Below are 16,469 nucleotides of genomic sequence, written 5' to 3'. Positions count from 1 at the left end.
CATTGAGTCCAGGTCAGAGACAGCCCCTGCTCCTCTTACTAGGGAACCCATATGGAGATTGAGCTACCCATGGGCTACATCTGAGCAGGTAGTCTAGGTCCTCGCTATACATGGTCCTTTGTTGGAGCATCGGACTCTGCAGGCCCCCTGGGCCTAGAGTTTTTTACCCTGTTGGTCTCCTTGTGGAGCTCTTGCCCTCTCCAGGTCTTCCTATTTCCCCCTTCTTCCCTAAGATTCCCTATACTCTGCCCAAAGTTTGGCTGTGAGTCTCAGCATTTGTTTTGAAATGGCATGGTACTGGCATAGAAGCAGACTGGTGGATCAATGGAATTAAATAGAAGACCCAGAAATAAATCCATACACCTACAGACCCCTGATTTTTGACAAAGAAGCCAAAATCATGTAGTAAAAAAAGCATCTTCAACAAATGGTGCTGGTTTAACTGGATGTGTACATGTAGAAAAATGCAAATAGATTCATATTTATCACCCTGCACAAAATAAAGTCTAAGTGGATCAAGGACCTCAACATAAAACCAGACACATTAAACCTATTAGAAAAAGTGGGGAAGAGCCTTGACCTCATTGGCACAGGAGACAACTTCCTGAACAGAACACCATCAGCAAGGCTCTAAGATCAACAATCAATAAATGGGACCTCATGAAACTGAAAAGCTTCTGTAAAGCAAAGGACCGTGTAAACAGAACAAAACCACAGTCTCATGCACTTTAATAGATTGATACAGAAAGACAGCATTTGCAAAAATCTGCACCATTTATGTTTAAAGAAAGGCATTTAATGTGTGACAGGACATTTTATTGCTCTCTCTGAGTGGTTGGAAACTGCCTTCAGACACTGGTTTTGGAGGCAAGAGCATTTCCCTTGGTATTTGCAGATCTTTCTTCTTGGCAAATTTCACTACATTTACTATATTAGGGTTTGAGTGGATAGCCTCTAAGAATTTAACTCAGAGTAGTAAGTTAATTCTCATATTTCATTAAATTGCTGTTTAAATATTCAGGAGAAAAGGCAAAAATGACATGGCATTTTTTACAGTTATATTATGATACATAGAGGAGTTGCATGTTAAAATTCCACATTCTTCTTTTAATGCATTGCCTTGAAGTATTGCTAAACCTACTGTTTTAGTTACTGTTCTATTGTTGTGATGAAACACCAAGACCAAGGCAACTTATAAAAGGAAGCACTTAATAGAAAGCTTGCTTACAGTTTCAGAGAGAGAGCGAGTACATGACCATCATGGCAGAGGGCATGGTGGCAGGCAGGCAGGCACTGCCCTGGAGCAGTAGTCGAAAGCTCACATTGATGTGTAAGTTTCAGGCAGAGAGAGAGTATTACTGACCCTAAGTGGGTTTTTTTGAAACCTCAAAGCCCAGCCCAGTGACATACCTCCAACAAGGTGTATCCTTAGGTGAATCCTTTTTACTCCAGGAAGACCACACCTCCTAATCCTTCTCAAACATTTCTACTAACCGGGACCTAGCATTCAAATTTATAAACCTATGGAGGTCATTCTCCTCCAAACCACTACACTTAAATTTTTTTGAAAACTTGCAAAAAGAAGACAGGAATCCGCTTGTATATACCACTTGTCTTGTTCTACTGTTCAAAACCTTGTATAGGCATAAAATGATGATCAAACAGTGTGAGTTAAGTGTTTTTTTCCCCTTCTTATTTTAATAGCTGCTGAAATAGTTCAAGAAATTGAAAACATGGAGAAGACCAGAATGCGCCTTGAAGCAAGTAAACTCAATGAAAATGTATGTTGAATTTCTTTTGGTATCTGGGTAGAAGTCCTGGAGGAAAAGGTTGAATTGAACTTTTAAAATTAAAAGCCAGCCATTGTAAATTTTTCTTAGTAGAAAATGTACTGGAACACATTGCTATTTAAAGTATTAAAATTTCCTTCCAGCTCATGGTTTTGGACAGTATATGTGTTTAATAGACTTACAGCATTATAATATAGCCCCAAGTAGGGTTTTGTTTATAAGCTGGAGTCATGTAGAAAAGTTCATGCTGCTCTTTGTTTCCTGTGAGCCATGAGGTAAAGATGCTGCTCTACCACTTACTCCTGCTGCTGTGGTGTGGTGTTCTGCCTAGGTGTCTTGGGCTGAGCAGCCATGATCTGAACACTAAAAACAGCATGTGAATCATTAGCTAGGAAAATGAGTATGTTACTAGGACACAATTGAAAGAAGAAACAATGAAGAAAGAATATTCTAAGATTTGTAATCATTATAAGCATTTTGCATAATCATAAGTATTAAGAGCAAGTTCTGGATTTATTGTGCTATTCCTGATGACTTTTGTAGCTCTCAGGAGAGACCACAGGACCAGGATTCACATTTAGCCACAACATAATGCTTTTAGAGTTACCTTTCCCAAGCTTTTATGAATCATGGGCCAACTTTTAATAATCTGATTTAAAGAAAATAGGCAATTATATAGCTACAACATAATTGCCTACCACCTGGGAAGTTTCATTATAATATTTTTTTCATATTATATTTTTATTTATGTGTGTGTCTTTGTATTTATACCATATGTGTGTTTGGGTGCATATGGAGGCCAGGCTTGGGGGTTGGATCCCCTGGAACTGGAGTGGGAGACATTTGTGAGATGCCTGATAAGGGTGCTGGGAACTAAATTTAGGTCTTCTGAAAGAACAGCAAATTCTTTTAACTTCAGAGCTTTCTGTTCAATCTCGTTAATGTGGTTATCTTCTTCCTTTTCTTCCTGCTCCTCTCGGTTCTTTTTCCTTTTTTTTTTTTTTTTTTAAGATAGGCTTTTACTTTGTAGCTCTGGCTGGCATGAAACTCACTGTATAAATCAGGCTTCAGACTCAGATCTACTTGCCTCTGCCTCCCAAGTACTGAGATGGAAGGTATGCACCAGCAGTCCCAGATAATGTAATTTTTTTTAATATTTTTTATTTTAAAAATATTTTTTCGTAGAATATATTTTAATCAGTTCTTTTTCTTCCCCATTTTCTCCCTACTTCGTAATCCATCTGTCTTATTTGATATTCTTTCTCTCTTTCTCAAACAACAAAGACAAAAAAACCAATAAACACAACAAACAAAAACAACAAAAAACCTAAAAGAAATAGAATAAGACAATAAAAATACACAAACAACAACATACAACATGGACTTGCCCAACTACTCTTAGGCATGAGACCTGTCCTGGAGTATGGTTGTTATAACCAGTGATACTCCATTGAAGAAAATTAATATTCCCTTTGTGCACAGGTATCAATTGCAAATAGCTTCTTGGTTAGGGTTGGGACTTGGTGTTCACTTTCCTTTCTCAGTGCTGGGAATTTTGTCTGGTTTAAACTTGCTCAGGTCTTGTCCATTCTATCATGGTCTCTGAATTCATATGTGTGTCAGTCCTGTTGTGTTTAGATGACACTGTTTCTTTAGAGTCATCCACTACCTTTGGCTCTTAAAATCTTTCCACCTCTTCTTCATAGATCCCTGAAGTTTGAGGGAAGAGATTTGATAAGGTAGCCATGTAGGGCTGAGTGTTTCAAAGTCTTTCACTCTGTGAACATTGTCCACTTATGGATCTCTCTTAATTATCATCTACTACAAAAAAGAAGTTTTTCTGATGAAAGTTGGATGATACTCTGATATATGGGTACAGCAGTTTGTCATTAGAAATTGTTTTATTGCTGTGTTCCTTTAACAGAGTAGTAGTTTTTTCCCTAGGTCCATGGCCTATTTAGTCTGAGGTTCTTGACCATTTTAGCAGTGGATTCCAGCTCATAGAGTGAGCTTTAAATACAATTTTAAAAAGTGGTTGGTTATTCCTGTAACATTTGTGCCACTATTGTACCAGTATATCTTTCAGGCAAGTCTCTGTTGTAGGTTGCAGGGTTTGTAATTGAGTGATATTTATAATTAAAATTTTTCTACTGTTAGTGTACAAGAATACTTTCCAGGACCATGAACACTAGTCAGTAAGTGTGTAGCTTCTAACTGGGCATGAGCCTAATTTCTATTTGTTTAATGACAGAAGTTAAGTTGTGTCTTCAGTAAAAAGGCCTAACCATCTGGTTATATAGAATAACGAATAACTTTGATAATAGCTTGTAATGTTTGGAGGTGTCTATGAGACCCATTTGGCAAACAATTCAACAAGATCTAACCCATTCCTGTCACTGGAGGTTTTACTTGGTAGCATAAGATGTTTAGTTGGGGCATTGTCTTTTCCATTATCTGCTGATTCCATTTAAATTTTCTTTCATTCGTGGTGTGTGTGTGTGTGTGTGTGTGTGTGTGTGTGTGTGTTTGGAAGTTTCCATATGGCTTTTCAAAGGGCCTTTAGTATTCGGTGTCCCTCTATATTACCTTCTTTATTCTGCCTGCCCATTCTCTCTCCAATTTAATTCTCCAAATTTCACCTTTATCTTTTTATAATAGTGTGTCCTATTTCTTTTTCCTTGGAAGATTAACCCCCTCCTCGGTCTCTTACTAACTACCTAACTGTTGTGGTTATTTGGGTTGAAATATATACATCTAAATTTAAAGGCTGACATCTACCTATAAGAGAAGATATGCAATATTGGGTCTAGGTTTCCTCACTCATGATGGTTGCTTCTAGTTCCATCTATTTACCTGCAGATTTCATTATTACCATTTAACAACTGAGTAAATCATTTATCAGTTGATAGACATCTAGGCTGTCTGCAGCTTATGGCTATTATGACTAGAGCAGCAATAAACACGAATGAGTCAGTATGTCTGTTGAGTGTTTTGAATATATACCCAAGGCAGATATAGCTGGATCATGTGGTAAATTGATTTTGATTTTTAGCTTTTTGAGGACCCTTCACACTGATTTCCATAGTGAGTGTGCCAGTTGGCACTCTCGCCAGCAATGAATAAGTGTTCCCCTTTCCCTGTGTCCTCACCAGCATGGGCTGTCAATTGTTATACTGATTTTGGTCATTCTGCCTAGGGTGAGATGAAATGTCAAAGTAATTTTAATTTCCTTTGTGTAGCCCTGGCTGTCCTGGACTCGCTTCCTGGCCTTGAACTCAGAGTGATCCACCTGCTTCTGCCTCCCTGAGTGCTAGGATTAAAGGCGTGTGCTACCATACGCAGCTCTGCACCCCATTTTTAAACTGGGTTGTTTTGTTGATGTTCAGATTTTTTTAGTTCTTTGTTTGAGATACTAACCTTCTATCATATTTCCAAGTCTGTAGGCCATTACTTTGCTTAAATGATGCTGTCTTTTGCTGTAGAGAAATTTTTAGCTTCATGCAAATAAAGTCCCAGTTGTTAATTGTTAGTCTGAGTGCCTGTATTCTTGATGTCCTGTTCAGAAATTTCTTTTCTATGCCAATGAACTCAAGCCTATTTCCTACTTTCTCTTCTGTAAGATTCAGTATATCTAGTCTCATGTCTTTATGTCGATCTGTTTGGGGTTGAGTTTTGTGCAGGGTGATGGGTATAGATCTATTTTTATCCTTCTATATGCAGCTATCTAGTGTGACTAAAACTAGGCACAAAACTGTGATAGAAAACATACTTTAATTGACAGAATAGACTTCAAAAATTAGAAAAGAAATGCTTACAAGTTTCAAAGCAAAAGGAGGAAATGACATGTACAGCTGAAAAATGAGACTGACTAAGAAATTTGTCTTTGTTTTCTTAATATATTTTATTTTTTGAGTTGTTTTTGGCAACTACATAAACAATGGGTTTATGGTGTTTTCATACATTTATATCATTGTATTTTGTTCATATTCACCCCACCCCTGGTACTGGCTGCCTTCCTCTACCAAATATTTTCCATTAGTATTTTACTTGAAAAACCTTACATATGCAGAAAGGTAGAAGAAATGGTATTACCCATTACTATCAAAGATTTATTACCTGACACAATTTTCCTCCTTTTTTTTTTTTTTTTTTTTTTTTTGTCTTATAGATACAGGTGAATATTTATTTTGATTTTTGGTATTTTCATTTTTGTTTTTTTCTTCAACTACTTGGAGTTGGATACAGATACTTTATGTAGTTTATTGGGGTATTTCTGTTAATAGGAAGAATGAAAACTTTAAATCTTTCTACAAATGAATCCCACCTTGGCCTAAAATCCATAACTACTACAAGTTACTTATTATATTATAACATGAACATTTGTCAGAGCATATAAACAACTGGGACTGTAGATGGCTTAGCAGGTGAGATTGTTTGCTGTATAAGCATGAGAACTTGAGTTCAAATCTCCAGCACTCAAGTAAAAAGCCAGGCATGGCTGTGTATGCCTGTAACTCCAGTGCTATGGGGAGTGAGGACTAGATGATTGCTGGGGCTTGCTGTTCACTAGCCTAGCTCTAGGTTCAGTGAGAGAGCCTGTCTCAAGAGAACAAGGCAGAGTAGAGAGCAGAGCATTCTGTTCTCTGGTCTTTGTATGTACATTAGCATGCACATCCATACATCATACTTGCACATGAGCCACATAGACACTCAGGCACATATACTAGCTTACTTAAATAGCCTCTCGGATTTCACTGTAAAATTGTTAAAGTAGAAAACAGTATTTAACCATCATGGAATTTCCTTCTTTGATCCTATGGGGTTTGAGGGAAAAGTTTTGTTTTTCCTTTTTTTGTTAAAAAATTAAAAATCTGCTAATCAGAAAGAAGTGATGAGTAGGACTGTTTACTGTTTATGAAAGTCAGAGTCAGGAAATGTGCAGGTTTCTTTTCTCAGAAAGCAGATTGTCTTCCTCTGTTTTAAGAAACCACATTTGAGATTTTGAAACTTGTGTGTTGATTTTCATTTTTGTCATTTTGGATGGAATTCTAAAGATTCTTTTACCTTTTTTTTAGTTCATGATTTTTACGAAGAACCAAACAGAGAAGGAAATAGAGGAAATTCACAGTAAATATCGTAAGTTGTTGAATGTCCTTATTGTAAAGACTTTTAAGTTGCTGTTTTACAGCTTAATTAGAAATGTTTGCTGTTAATGTTCGAAATAATCTTGTTAATGTTGCTTCAGAGACTGGGTTTTAGTAGCGTGTCTGCCCAGATCGCCTTTTGTAAGTTGTGCCTGCCTTTTAAGATTTGTGAACATTCTGCCTTGAGCTCATCATCACCAAGCACTCAGCAAATATGAGTTCTCAGAAAGCGTTATGTGAGAAGATGGCACAGACGTAGACGCATTCAGGACTGCATCATGTCCCAGGCCTGCAATAACACTTCTGTACGGAGGTATAGTACTTCTGTGCCTGGGAGATTTGTGTCAAAAATAGGTTTCCTTCTCTTGTTAGCATCCTCTCAAATTTAATCATATTCTTTTCTGAAGTGGTCTTCCTGTGTGTGTCTTTGCTAGGTGACACCTTACTATTTTTGTTAACTGGGTAGTTGTTATTTCTTTTCTTAGTTGATTGTTGTAATAGAAGTTTTGGTGTCTTTAAAAACTCAGTTATGTAATGTAAATATATTTTTGTTTTAATCCCAAGTGTGGGATTTTAGTTGTGCTTTAGTTTTTCCATAGCTGGTAATTGTCACATGCAGGGCATGGCCTTTGATAGCTGGTAATAGCCTGTGTGTTGTGGCATGGAGAGAGGCGTGGCCTAGGGTTCCGAGGATGTAAATATGAGAGCTCAGAAAGAGAAAAGGTGTAAAGTGCAGTTGGCGTATGGTTATGTAGCAGTTTGAAGAGAGCAGGGATGGATGGTGTGTTGATACAGAGCGAACAGAGATGCATGCTTCGGATGCAGCAGCTTGAAGGAGATTGCTGGCTGCGTTTGCTGCTGATGGAGATTGATATAGCCCTAAAAGAACCCATTGACTCTAAACAGCTGGGAGAAGTAAAGGGGTCTTTGCCCCCTTTCCCCACTAACCATTGGAAGGGAAAGGCTTTAAGGAATCCCAAATTATAAAATAGAGTTTAAAAAAACGAGTGCTAAAGATTGTTTTTTGTTTTATTTTATTTTATTTAAGTGTCTCTACATATATCCCTGCCTGTTTTGGAGCTTGGTATGTAGAACTGGCTGGCTGTCTGCTTCTATTTTTTAGTTTTAATTTATTTTTAGTTTTGCAATGCTGAGGGTTGAATTCAAGGCCAGCATTCCTGGAAGAGTTATACATGTCTAGCCTCAACTTTAATGAGGACTGAGATTTCCTTTTTCTTTTGGTCCTGACTGATTGTCATTCTCTTTCTCCCTACCCTTCCTCTTTCTCTTTTCCCTCTCCCTCCCATTCTCCCTCTCTCTTTCTCTGTCTTTCTTTGTTTATTGAGACTGGGCCTTGCTCAATAGCCTAGGCTGTCCTCAAACCATACCTGCTTCTGTCTTTCAAGTGCTGTGTATCTAAGTTTTCGTCACCACACTAGTTAAGGGCTAGCAAGCAGTACATAATGAATGTTGGTTAAGTGAGTATTTCAGTTATGGTATAGTTTCACTGTGCTCAGATAAAGTTTTCTTTCTTCCCTTCTTACTTTGAGGAGCAGAGTAAGCAGTAGGGAAGGAGACCGAAGCATCCCACAGAGTCCTAGCTTGCTTTTTATGCTGTGATAAACCCTGTGACCAAAAGCGATTGAGGGAGGAAATTGTACTGTCTATCATGGAGTGAAGTCAGGAACCTGCTGGCAGGAAATGATGCAGACAACATGAATGAACACTGCTGACTGGGTTATTATATTATTATATAAACCAGGACCGCCTGCCCATGGGTAGCACTGCCCACTGTGGGCTGGGTCATTCCATTTCAGTCATTAATAAAGAAAATGTCCTATAGGCCTGCCTATACTCCAAACTCATGGGGCATTGTCTCAACTGAGGTTTCTTCTTCCCAGAGGACCCTAGTTTGTGACAAGTTGACAAAAAACTACCCTCACCCCCAGTTAGCTAAATTTGATACAGTATGTGCCTGGTGGTATACATGTATATAATGTATTTTGATCAGATTGATTTCATTTTCCTCTTGTCTGTGTACATATGATGACTCAATGAATTTCATTAGTATTGTTCATAGCAGTGTGGGTGAAGAGTTATTTATAGAGCACTGTTATCTTACCATTGTTTATACCACTGATGAAAATCATAACTGCCTATAGACCCCACTCCATCAGAATGTTGACAGGGCCAGTGTTATAGTTTTTTGTAAAAGTGTTTCTCTGTTTCTCTCTTAACCTGGCTATCACACAAATAATTGAGACTCTTTTATTGTTTAGTAATAAGTTTCACAGCACAATAACTGAGCAGTTATTACTCTATTCTTAGCCCTCTAAGCTAATCTGGTTTCCTCCCAGCATACATCCCAGAGATACTTAAACTTTGTAGCTTTCCCTGCTCCAGCTCTGCTTCTGATGTGTCTTGGACCTCACCTGTGGCTGAATTCCCTCCTTCTACCTCTGGCTGGTGAGAAGTCTAGCCCTGTTCTCTCTCCTGCTCAGCTACTGGCTGTAAGCTGCTTTATTGGCATACCAGGGGACAGCTGGGAAACAAAACAGTGTTTACACAACACTGACAGGAGATTGTCAGAACAAGGATTGTAACCAGATATGGGGGGGCACAGTAACCAGCATTTGATTAACACAAATACCTTATACCTACAGGTCAGTCTTGTGCCAGTAATTGTAGCTGCTTTGAGTTCAAGAGTGCAACCCTCCTGTAAGGTCCAGAAGACAGCTTTCAGCAGTATAGGTGTCCTTACAGTTGTTCATTGGAAGTCCCTATGAATACTTTGAGCCAATTCTGAGTTTCTATAGTAACTGCCACCCATTGCAGAAAGTAACTTCTCTCACCAAACTGGCAGCAAGCATGATCATATTTAGAAAGCATTTTAATGACCATAGCATGTTCATTTATCAAAATATCTGTAGTAGCTTCTCCACCATGGCCTGTATCCTCTCCAGCCACCAGCTATTGACCAGGTTACACAAATGGGTGTGGATTCCTTCTTGTAGAGTAGTCCTCAAATTCAGTCTTACTTGGCAGGTCAGTAATGTAGGAAAAAAAAGAAAAAAAAAAAACACATAAAATTTTTTCCCTCTCCAAAATATAAAAATAAGTATACATGCCTATGCTTAGGCAGATGCAATAACAGACTTGATTTACTTTCCTCCATTTAAAAAAAAAAGGATCTGATGAAATATATAAGTTAATGTTTGTCTTAGGTTTTGGCAAACTGGTAGCACAGGACTGTGTGAGAAAAAAACAAAATGGAAAGCACTATAGTCTGCTAGGAGTTTTCAGTTAATGCATTGGGGAACCTGTTGAAACAGACATCATAATTCTTGGAATCCAAGGTAGCCAGAATTTGTGGCTTAGCACTAGTGAGAAGGGAACTATGGAGACAAGACAGCTTCAAAGATCCGTGAAAGAGGCCCATTACTCTTGGCTGTCTGAAAGGACAAGGAACAGTTTCTGGAGTTCACATGAGGAGTGGCTTGAATCACTATCAGACTAGACAGAAAAGCTTGATACAATGTGGGACCGCAAGCAGATTCTCAGAATACTTCCTCAGTAGTGAGGCCAAATCACCTGCCTGTGAGTTAGGGTTATCGCTGTGGTAAACACAGTGACCAAAGCAACCTCAGGAGGAAAGAGTTTATTTCAGCTTACTATATGTAGTCTATCCTCTAGCAAAGGCAGGGCAGGAACTCTAGGCAGGAGCTGATCCAGAGCCATGGAGGAGTGTTACTTACTTACTTACTTTCTTCTCATGTCTTGCTCAGCCTGCTTTTTAAAAGCACCCAGTTCCAGCAGCCCAAGAGTGGCACCACCTTCAGAGAGCTGGGACCCTCCCACATTAGTCATCAATCAAGAAAAGATACCACTCTTGCTCACAGGCCAATCTGGAGGTAATATTTTTTCATTGAGATTCTCTCTTCCCAAATGACTGTAGTTTGTGTTAAATTCACATAATACCAGCCAGCACATTACTTCAGAGCCAGGGAATATGCAATTCAATCTTCAAGCCGCATACGCTCTGCCACATCTCCTTCTTTGCAGTATTTTAATTGTGCTATTTTGTATGTATGGCTATTTTGCCTGCATGCATGTCTGTGTATCGTGTGCAGCCCTGGTCCTGCAGAGGCCAGAAGAGGTGTCCGATCCCCCGGAATTAGAGCTGCAGACAATTATGAGTTGTTATATGAGTGCTGAGAGTCAAACCTGGTTCCTCTAAAAGAGCAGTCAGTACTCCTAACTGCTGAGCTATCTCTTTGACCCCTTTCTTATTTTTTTTAACATTTTTTTTTTTTTAAATCAAGACAGGGTTTCTCTATGTAGTCCTGCCTGTTCTAGAACTCACTCTGTAGACTAGGCTGGCCTTGCACTAATAGATCCACCTGCCTCTGCTTCCGAAGTGCTGGGATCAAAGGTGTGCTGCCTGGGGCAGCAGTTCTTTTAAAATGTACCATACAAATAGGTCTTCAGTTGGTTTTGGCCCAGAGGCTATTATTTGTTCATCCCTAATGTAGACTCAAAGACTACGTTAATGTTCTTTAGCATCTTTAGAAGGGACTTCTACCTTTGAAAGCTGTTATAGATTCACAGCAGTGTGAATTGGAAGTAGTGTGTTCCCACAGCCTTCTTCCTCTTGCACACATGGAACTTCTGCACTATTATCAGTCTGCCCCAGAGTGTCTTGTGAAATCACAAGACGCAGTATTAGCTATGGTTCACTTTTAGGGTTTACTGTTGGTATTTATTGCTTAGATTTTTGCATATGTGTCCACCATTACACTATCATGCATGGTATTTCCTCTAAACTCAGGCAACTACTGATACTTTTAGTCATGATAACTCTGCTTTTCCAGAATGTCCGCTGGTTGGAATCATACCGGGTAAAGCTTTCTTGTTAGTTCATTGTTTCAGAGTATGTGTTAAGACTCCTGCCTGTGTTCTCATTGCCTCTTGTGCGTTTTGTTGCTGTCGGTGTTTGCTTGTATTGAGACATGGCCTCTCTGTGTGTTCTAGGTTGGTTTGGCACACACTGTATAGATCACACTCAAATTTCTGATCCTTTTGCCTCAGCTTCCTAAGTACTGGATGACAAGTGTGCCTTAACATGTCCATATAGGTTTTCCCTGTTCGATTTTGTCATTTCTTGATTCCATGTGAGGAGATCTCTTAATATATTTATTTACTTTCTCTGTATCTTTTTGGTAAATTGGCTTAATCTTTTGCTCCTTAAAAAAATGACGCATTTGGTTGGTGGCAGAGGCAGTGGCACACACTTTTTAATCTTAGCACTTGGGAGGCAGAGGCAGCTGTATTTCTGAGTTCAAGACCAGCCTGTTCTACAGAGTGAGTTCCAGGACTACACGAGAAACCTGTCTTGGGGTGGGGATTTGGTGTGTTTATTTCTTTATTGTTGAAGTTTTCAGAATTTTTGGAATATTTTTTTATTGCAACTGTTTTTATCAAATTCATGTTTTATAAATTTTTTTCTTTAGTAAAGTATATGTATGAAGAACTGACGTTATTTAGTGGTGAAATTATGATACCTTTTACTCTTGTTTTGAACAGAGTGTAAATATTGATCATCAACACTTTCGTTCAGCAGGATATGTACTAGCCAGGGCAGTAAGGGAAGAGAGAAATAATATATAGATTTGAAAGGGAAACAATAAAACTTGTAAATCAGAGATGGCAGATTTCCTTCACAGTGGTGTAAGCCATAAAAGAGAATGTGTAACCTCAGATTACAAGAGTTTAAAACATTTGCTCCTGAAAAGAACTCAATATAATAAAATTAAACAACCATTGCTCGAGACAAGGTATGTGTAAATCTTAGATCTAACAGAGTACTAATGCATTATATAAAGGACTCTTTAAACTCAATAATGAGGTAGATGCCACATTAAAAAAATGGATTAAAAAATGTGAATAGACTCTAAAGAAGATATTCAAATTCTGAAAGAACTGCATGAAAAGATAGTTTTATTAACCTGAAAAGATGTAGTTTTATTAATCACTAAACTATTACGAAATACAAATTAAAGTAGCAATAAAATTGAGTATTCATTGAAGGGGTGCTGGCCAGGATGAGCAAGCATCTAGAAACACCATATATGTGTCTATATGTAATAGAATAGACTGGTCATTAAAGTAGAGGGAGCTTCTGGCTGATGAAGCATCATGGGTAAATCTCAGCAGCACTGTGGCCCGAGAAGAGCCAGCTAAACAGTAGTATGAGTATTATTCCATTCACATAAAATTTTAGAAAGAAAAATGTAGTAACAATAGGTTGGTACTACTAGGGACTGGAAGTTGGTTAACAGAAGTAACTGTGGAGGGTCAAAAAAACCTTTTTTTTGTGCTTAAATCTTTCAGTTCAAGATCATATACATAGCTACAAAATTTTCTGTGTAATACATGAGAAGTCTGACCTTTTTAATTAATGAAAAGAATGTTCTAGTTTTTGCAAATAACTTAAAAGTTTTTCATATATATTTTCTTACTGTTCCATCAAAGCAATGTTTGTAGGTGTGTCTGTCTGTCTGTAATATATTTATTTATATATATATGTGTGTATGTATATATTTATTTATATATATATATATATATATATATATATATATATATATAGAGAGAGAGAGAGAGAGAGAGAGAGAGAGAGAGAGAGTTGCTGGGGATCATACAAACTAAGCATGTACCCTGCCACTTAGCAACCATACAGCCCACCATTAAGATAATAAGGTTAACTTTTTTTTTTTTCCCTAAATGGTAGTGTGTGTATACTGGGAAGAATACAGCATCATTTCCTTGATGCATGCTAGGCACCAGAAAGTTTCTCCACCATTGCTGTTACGCCATTCATATTTATATCATTGTAATAAAAAAGGAGAGGTAAAGGCTAAAGCGATGGCCATTTGGGTAAGAGCACTTGTTCTTGCAGAAAACCTAGGTTTGGTTCCCAGCACCTACATGGAGACTAACACAGTCTGCAACTCTTTTCTGGCCTCTATAGTAACTGTGCATTTGTAGTGCACAGACATAAATGGAGGCAAAACAGCTATCCATGTAAAATAAATGGTTTGTTTTTGTTTTTTAAGAAACAGATAAATAACCTTTTAGTATGAATATGACAATAAGTGTTATTTCATAGTCCTTGAAGGAAAAATTTCAGGGATCCTTACCTGAACTGTACTCTGAAATACCCTATTTTAGAATGTAGATGATGGAAAGGGAAGAGGAAAGAAAACTGTCAGAGTTTAGGCTTGAGGTGGAAGAAGCATTTGGAAATGTGGTATTGGAAAATGTAGGCAGGTGGAATCATGAACTGTGGGGCACAATTCACATGCTCCTGTTGCTGGGAAGCTATGTAAAAGGCATTAGGGGCCAGGCAATTTTCCAGCTTGTGGCAGCAAACCTTGACATTGTGCTTTCCTCTAGAATGATTTCATGGAGTGGAGGTGTCGGAAGCAACTCAGTTGGTTGAGACCAAATTGGAAGAAGAGAGACCATTAATAAAGTAGACAGCTCTTTAGGGAAATATTTTCAGGGCAGGGAGAGTAGAAAAATGAGGTGATGTTGTGGTCAGGGGGGTGTTTTGTTTAAGTTTGTTGTATAAGTTGGGAGGTGCTTATCTCAGGGACTTTCAGGCTTTTGGAATGCAACCTATAGCCGGAAATGCTTTTTATAGCACCACTAAGTGCATGTACATGTTATGAAAACAAGTTTCACAAAACCGTATTTCCCTTTGCCATTTTTGCTGCATGTTGGTACACTCCATTCTGCCCTCTTTTTCATTAAGACATGAAAAATGAAAAGCCAGTTCCTGAATTGCTAAGTACCCCCCTCCCAATCTGTGATGTTGGTTTAAAGACGATTCTGTGTGTGATTTTATGGATGGAGGTGAGAGCATAAGGTAGGGGTTGGCCTTTAATTCTAACACAGCTGTGGCTGTTTCATGATGATGGCTAGGAATATAGAGCATGTCTACATAGGCAAGGAGTGTTGGCTTGGAAGAATATAGTTTTTCATAAGTCTGTATGTTTTTTGGTCCTGTGAGGTCAGCTAAGAGGGTCCATAATAAAGCTGTGCTGGGGTTTGAATGAAGATCAGAAAATAAGCCACAGTCATTTTGAGTTGTTAGATATGGACTTGTTCATCAGCTCCCTTAACTAGTCAAACCACTTTTTTATTTTGGTTTTTCAAGACAGGGTTTTGTGTAGCCTTGACTGGCCTAGAACTCACTCTGTAGACCAGGCTGGCCTCGAACTAACAAGATCCACCTGCTTCTGCCTCCCTGAGTGCTTGGTTTAAAGGCATGCGCCACCACACCAGAGTTTCACTTGTTTTTTTTTTTAAGGGTTATTTATTTTATGTGTATGAGTGTTTTCCCTACATGTATTCTGTGTACTGCATGTGTGCTTGGTGCCCTCAGAAGTCAGAAGAAAGGGTTGGATACCCTGGAATTGGAGTTTTGGGTGTTATGAGCCAACAGGTAGGTTCTGGTAACTAAACCTAGTTCCTCTGGAAAAGCAGCCAGTCCTGTTAAACTGCCAAGCCATTTGTGCAGCTCCCAGAACCACTTAAAGTTTTTAAGAGGAAAATTCAAGACATACAATTCAAACTCATATTGTAGATTCTAGAGAGTTTTTTGCCAAATAGCAGATCTTCTAAGATAAGTGAAATGATGAGTGGGAACAGTTTTATTAGTCATAATCTGTTGGCATCATTTATTTTCTCTGCAGCAATTTTGGATTTCTTGAACCAGAGCCAGAGTGGTGGCTGTTAGTTTTGTTTCCAGCCTAGCCGTGGGGTACTAGACTCAAGCAATAAAAAGACACTATAAACCTGAGCTTTTAATACTTTAGGAGTAAAGCCATTAAGCCCTTCTGAGTGTTAATTTGATTACTTCAGGGGTTTTTGAACAAACGTTAAGTCACACCCTATGTTTCCTGGTGGCTTAGAAAAAATAAAAAAGAAGGAAAATGACTGTGATTGTTTTGTTGACAATCTTTTGTGGTCAGCTTGATAAAATCTAGAATCACCTGGGAGATGGGCCTTTGGCAGTGCCCATAGGATATTTTGATTGTGTTGAAATGAGAAGGCCTTCTCGTGGTGAGTTGGAATACTAGATTTAAATTTTTAATAAAGATTTATTTATTTTTATGTGTGAGTGTTTAAGGGTTATTTATTTTTATGTGTATGAGTGTTTTTCCTACATGTATTCTTTATCAGCTCCAGAATGATGATGGTGGTATTGTGTTCATGTACGCTGGGAGCTGAGGAAGTAGGTGAGGTGATCCTCTTTACATGCATGGAATTGAATAGGGTATGAATGGAATTATTGTACCTGCTCCCAAAGAAATGACTTCCTCTAGTAATCTTTTTTTTTTATTTCTTTATTTGTAGCCCTGGCTGGCCTAGTACTATGTAGACCAGGCTGGCCTCAGATAGTCAGAGAGCTGATTATCTCTGTCCCCCAGAGCTGTGACTAAAGGCATGCTCTACCATGCCAGGTGTCTAG

General features: G+C 38.4%; 1 protein-coding gene across 8 annotated transcripts in view; it reads left to right on the top strand.

The window, feature by feature from the left end:
• Positions 1 to 16,469, top strand: part of Rad18 (RAD18 E3 ubiquitin protein ligase) — an 84,139-nt gene that overhangs the window by 23,393 nt on the left and 44,277 nt on the right. For 5 of the 8 annotated variants that reach the window (XM_021636480.2, XM_021636481.2, XM_021636479.2 and 2 more), the window contains exons 8-10: positions 1,705 to 1,781; positions 6,866 to 6,926; positions 10,720 to 10,845. In XM_021636480.2, the coding sequence (XP_021492155.2) occupies positions 1,705 to 1,781; positions 6,866 to 6,926; positions 10,720 to 10,845 (264 nt within the window). The remainder of the gene's footprint in view (positions 1 to 1,704; positions 1,782 to 6,865; positions 6,927 to 10,719; positions 10,846 to 16,469) is intronic. The other 3 variants (XM_021636484.2, XM_021636482.2, XM_060383891.1) reach the window with 1 other exon arrangement.

The sequence above is a fragment of the Meriones unguiculatus genome, chromosome 5 (genome assembly GCF_030254825.1).
Source record: "Meriones unguiculatus strain TT.TT164.6M chromosome 5, Bangor_MerUng_6.1, whole genome shotgun sequence".
Classification (NCBI taxonomy): Eukaryota; Metazoa; Chordata; class Mammalia; order Rodentia; family Muridae; genus Meriones; species Meriones unguiculatus.
This window is presented reverse-complemented; position numbering and strand designations above follow the sequence as displayed.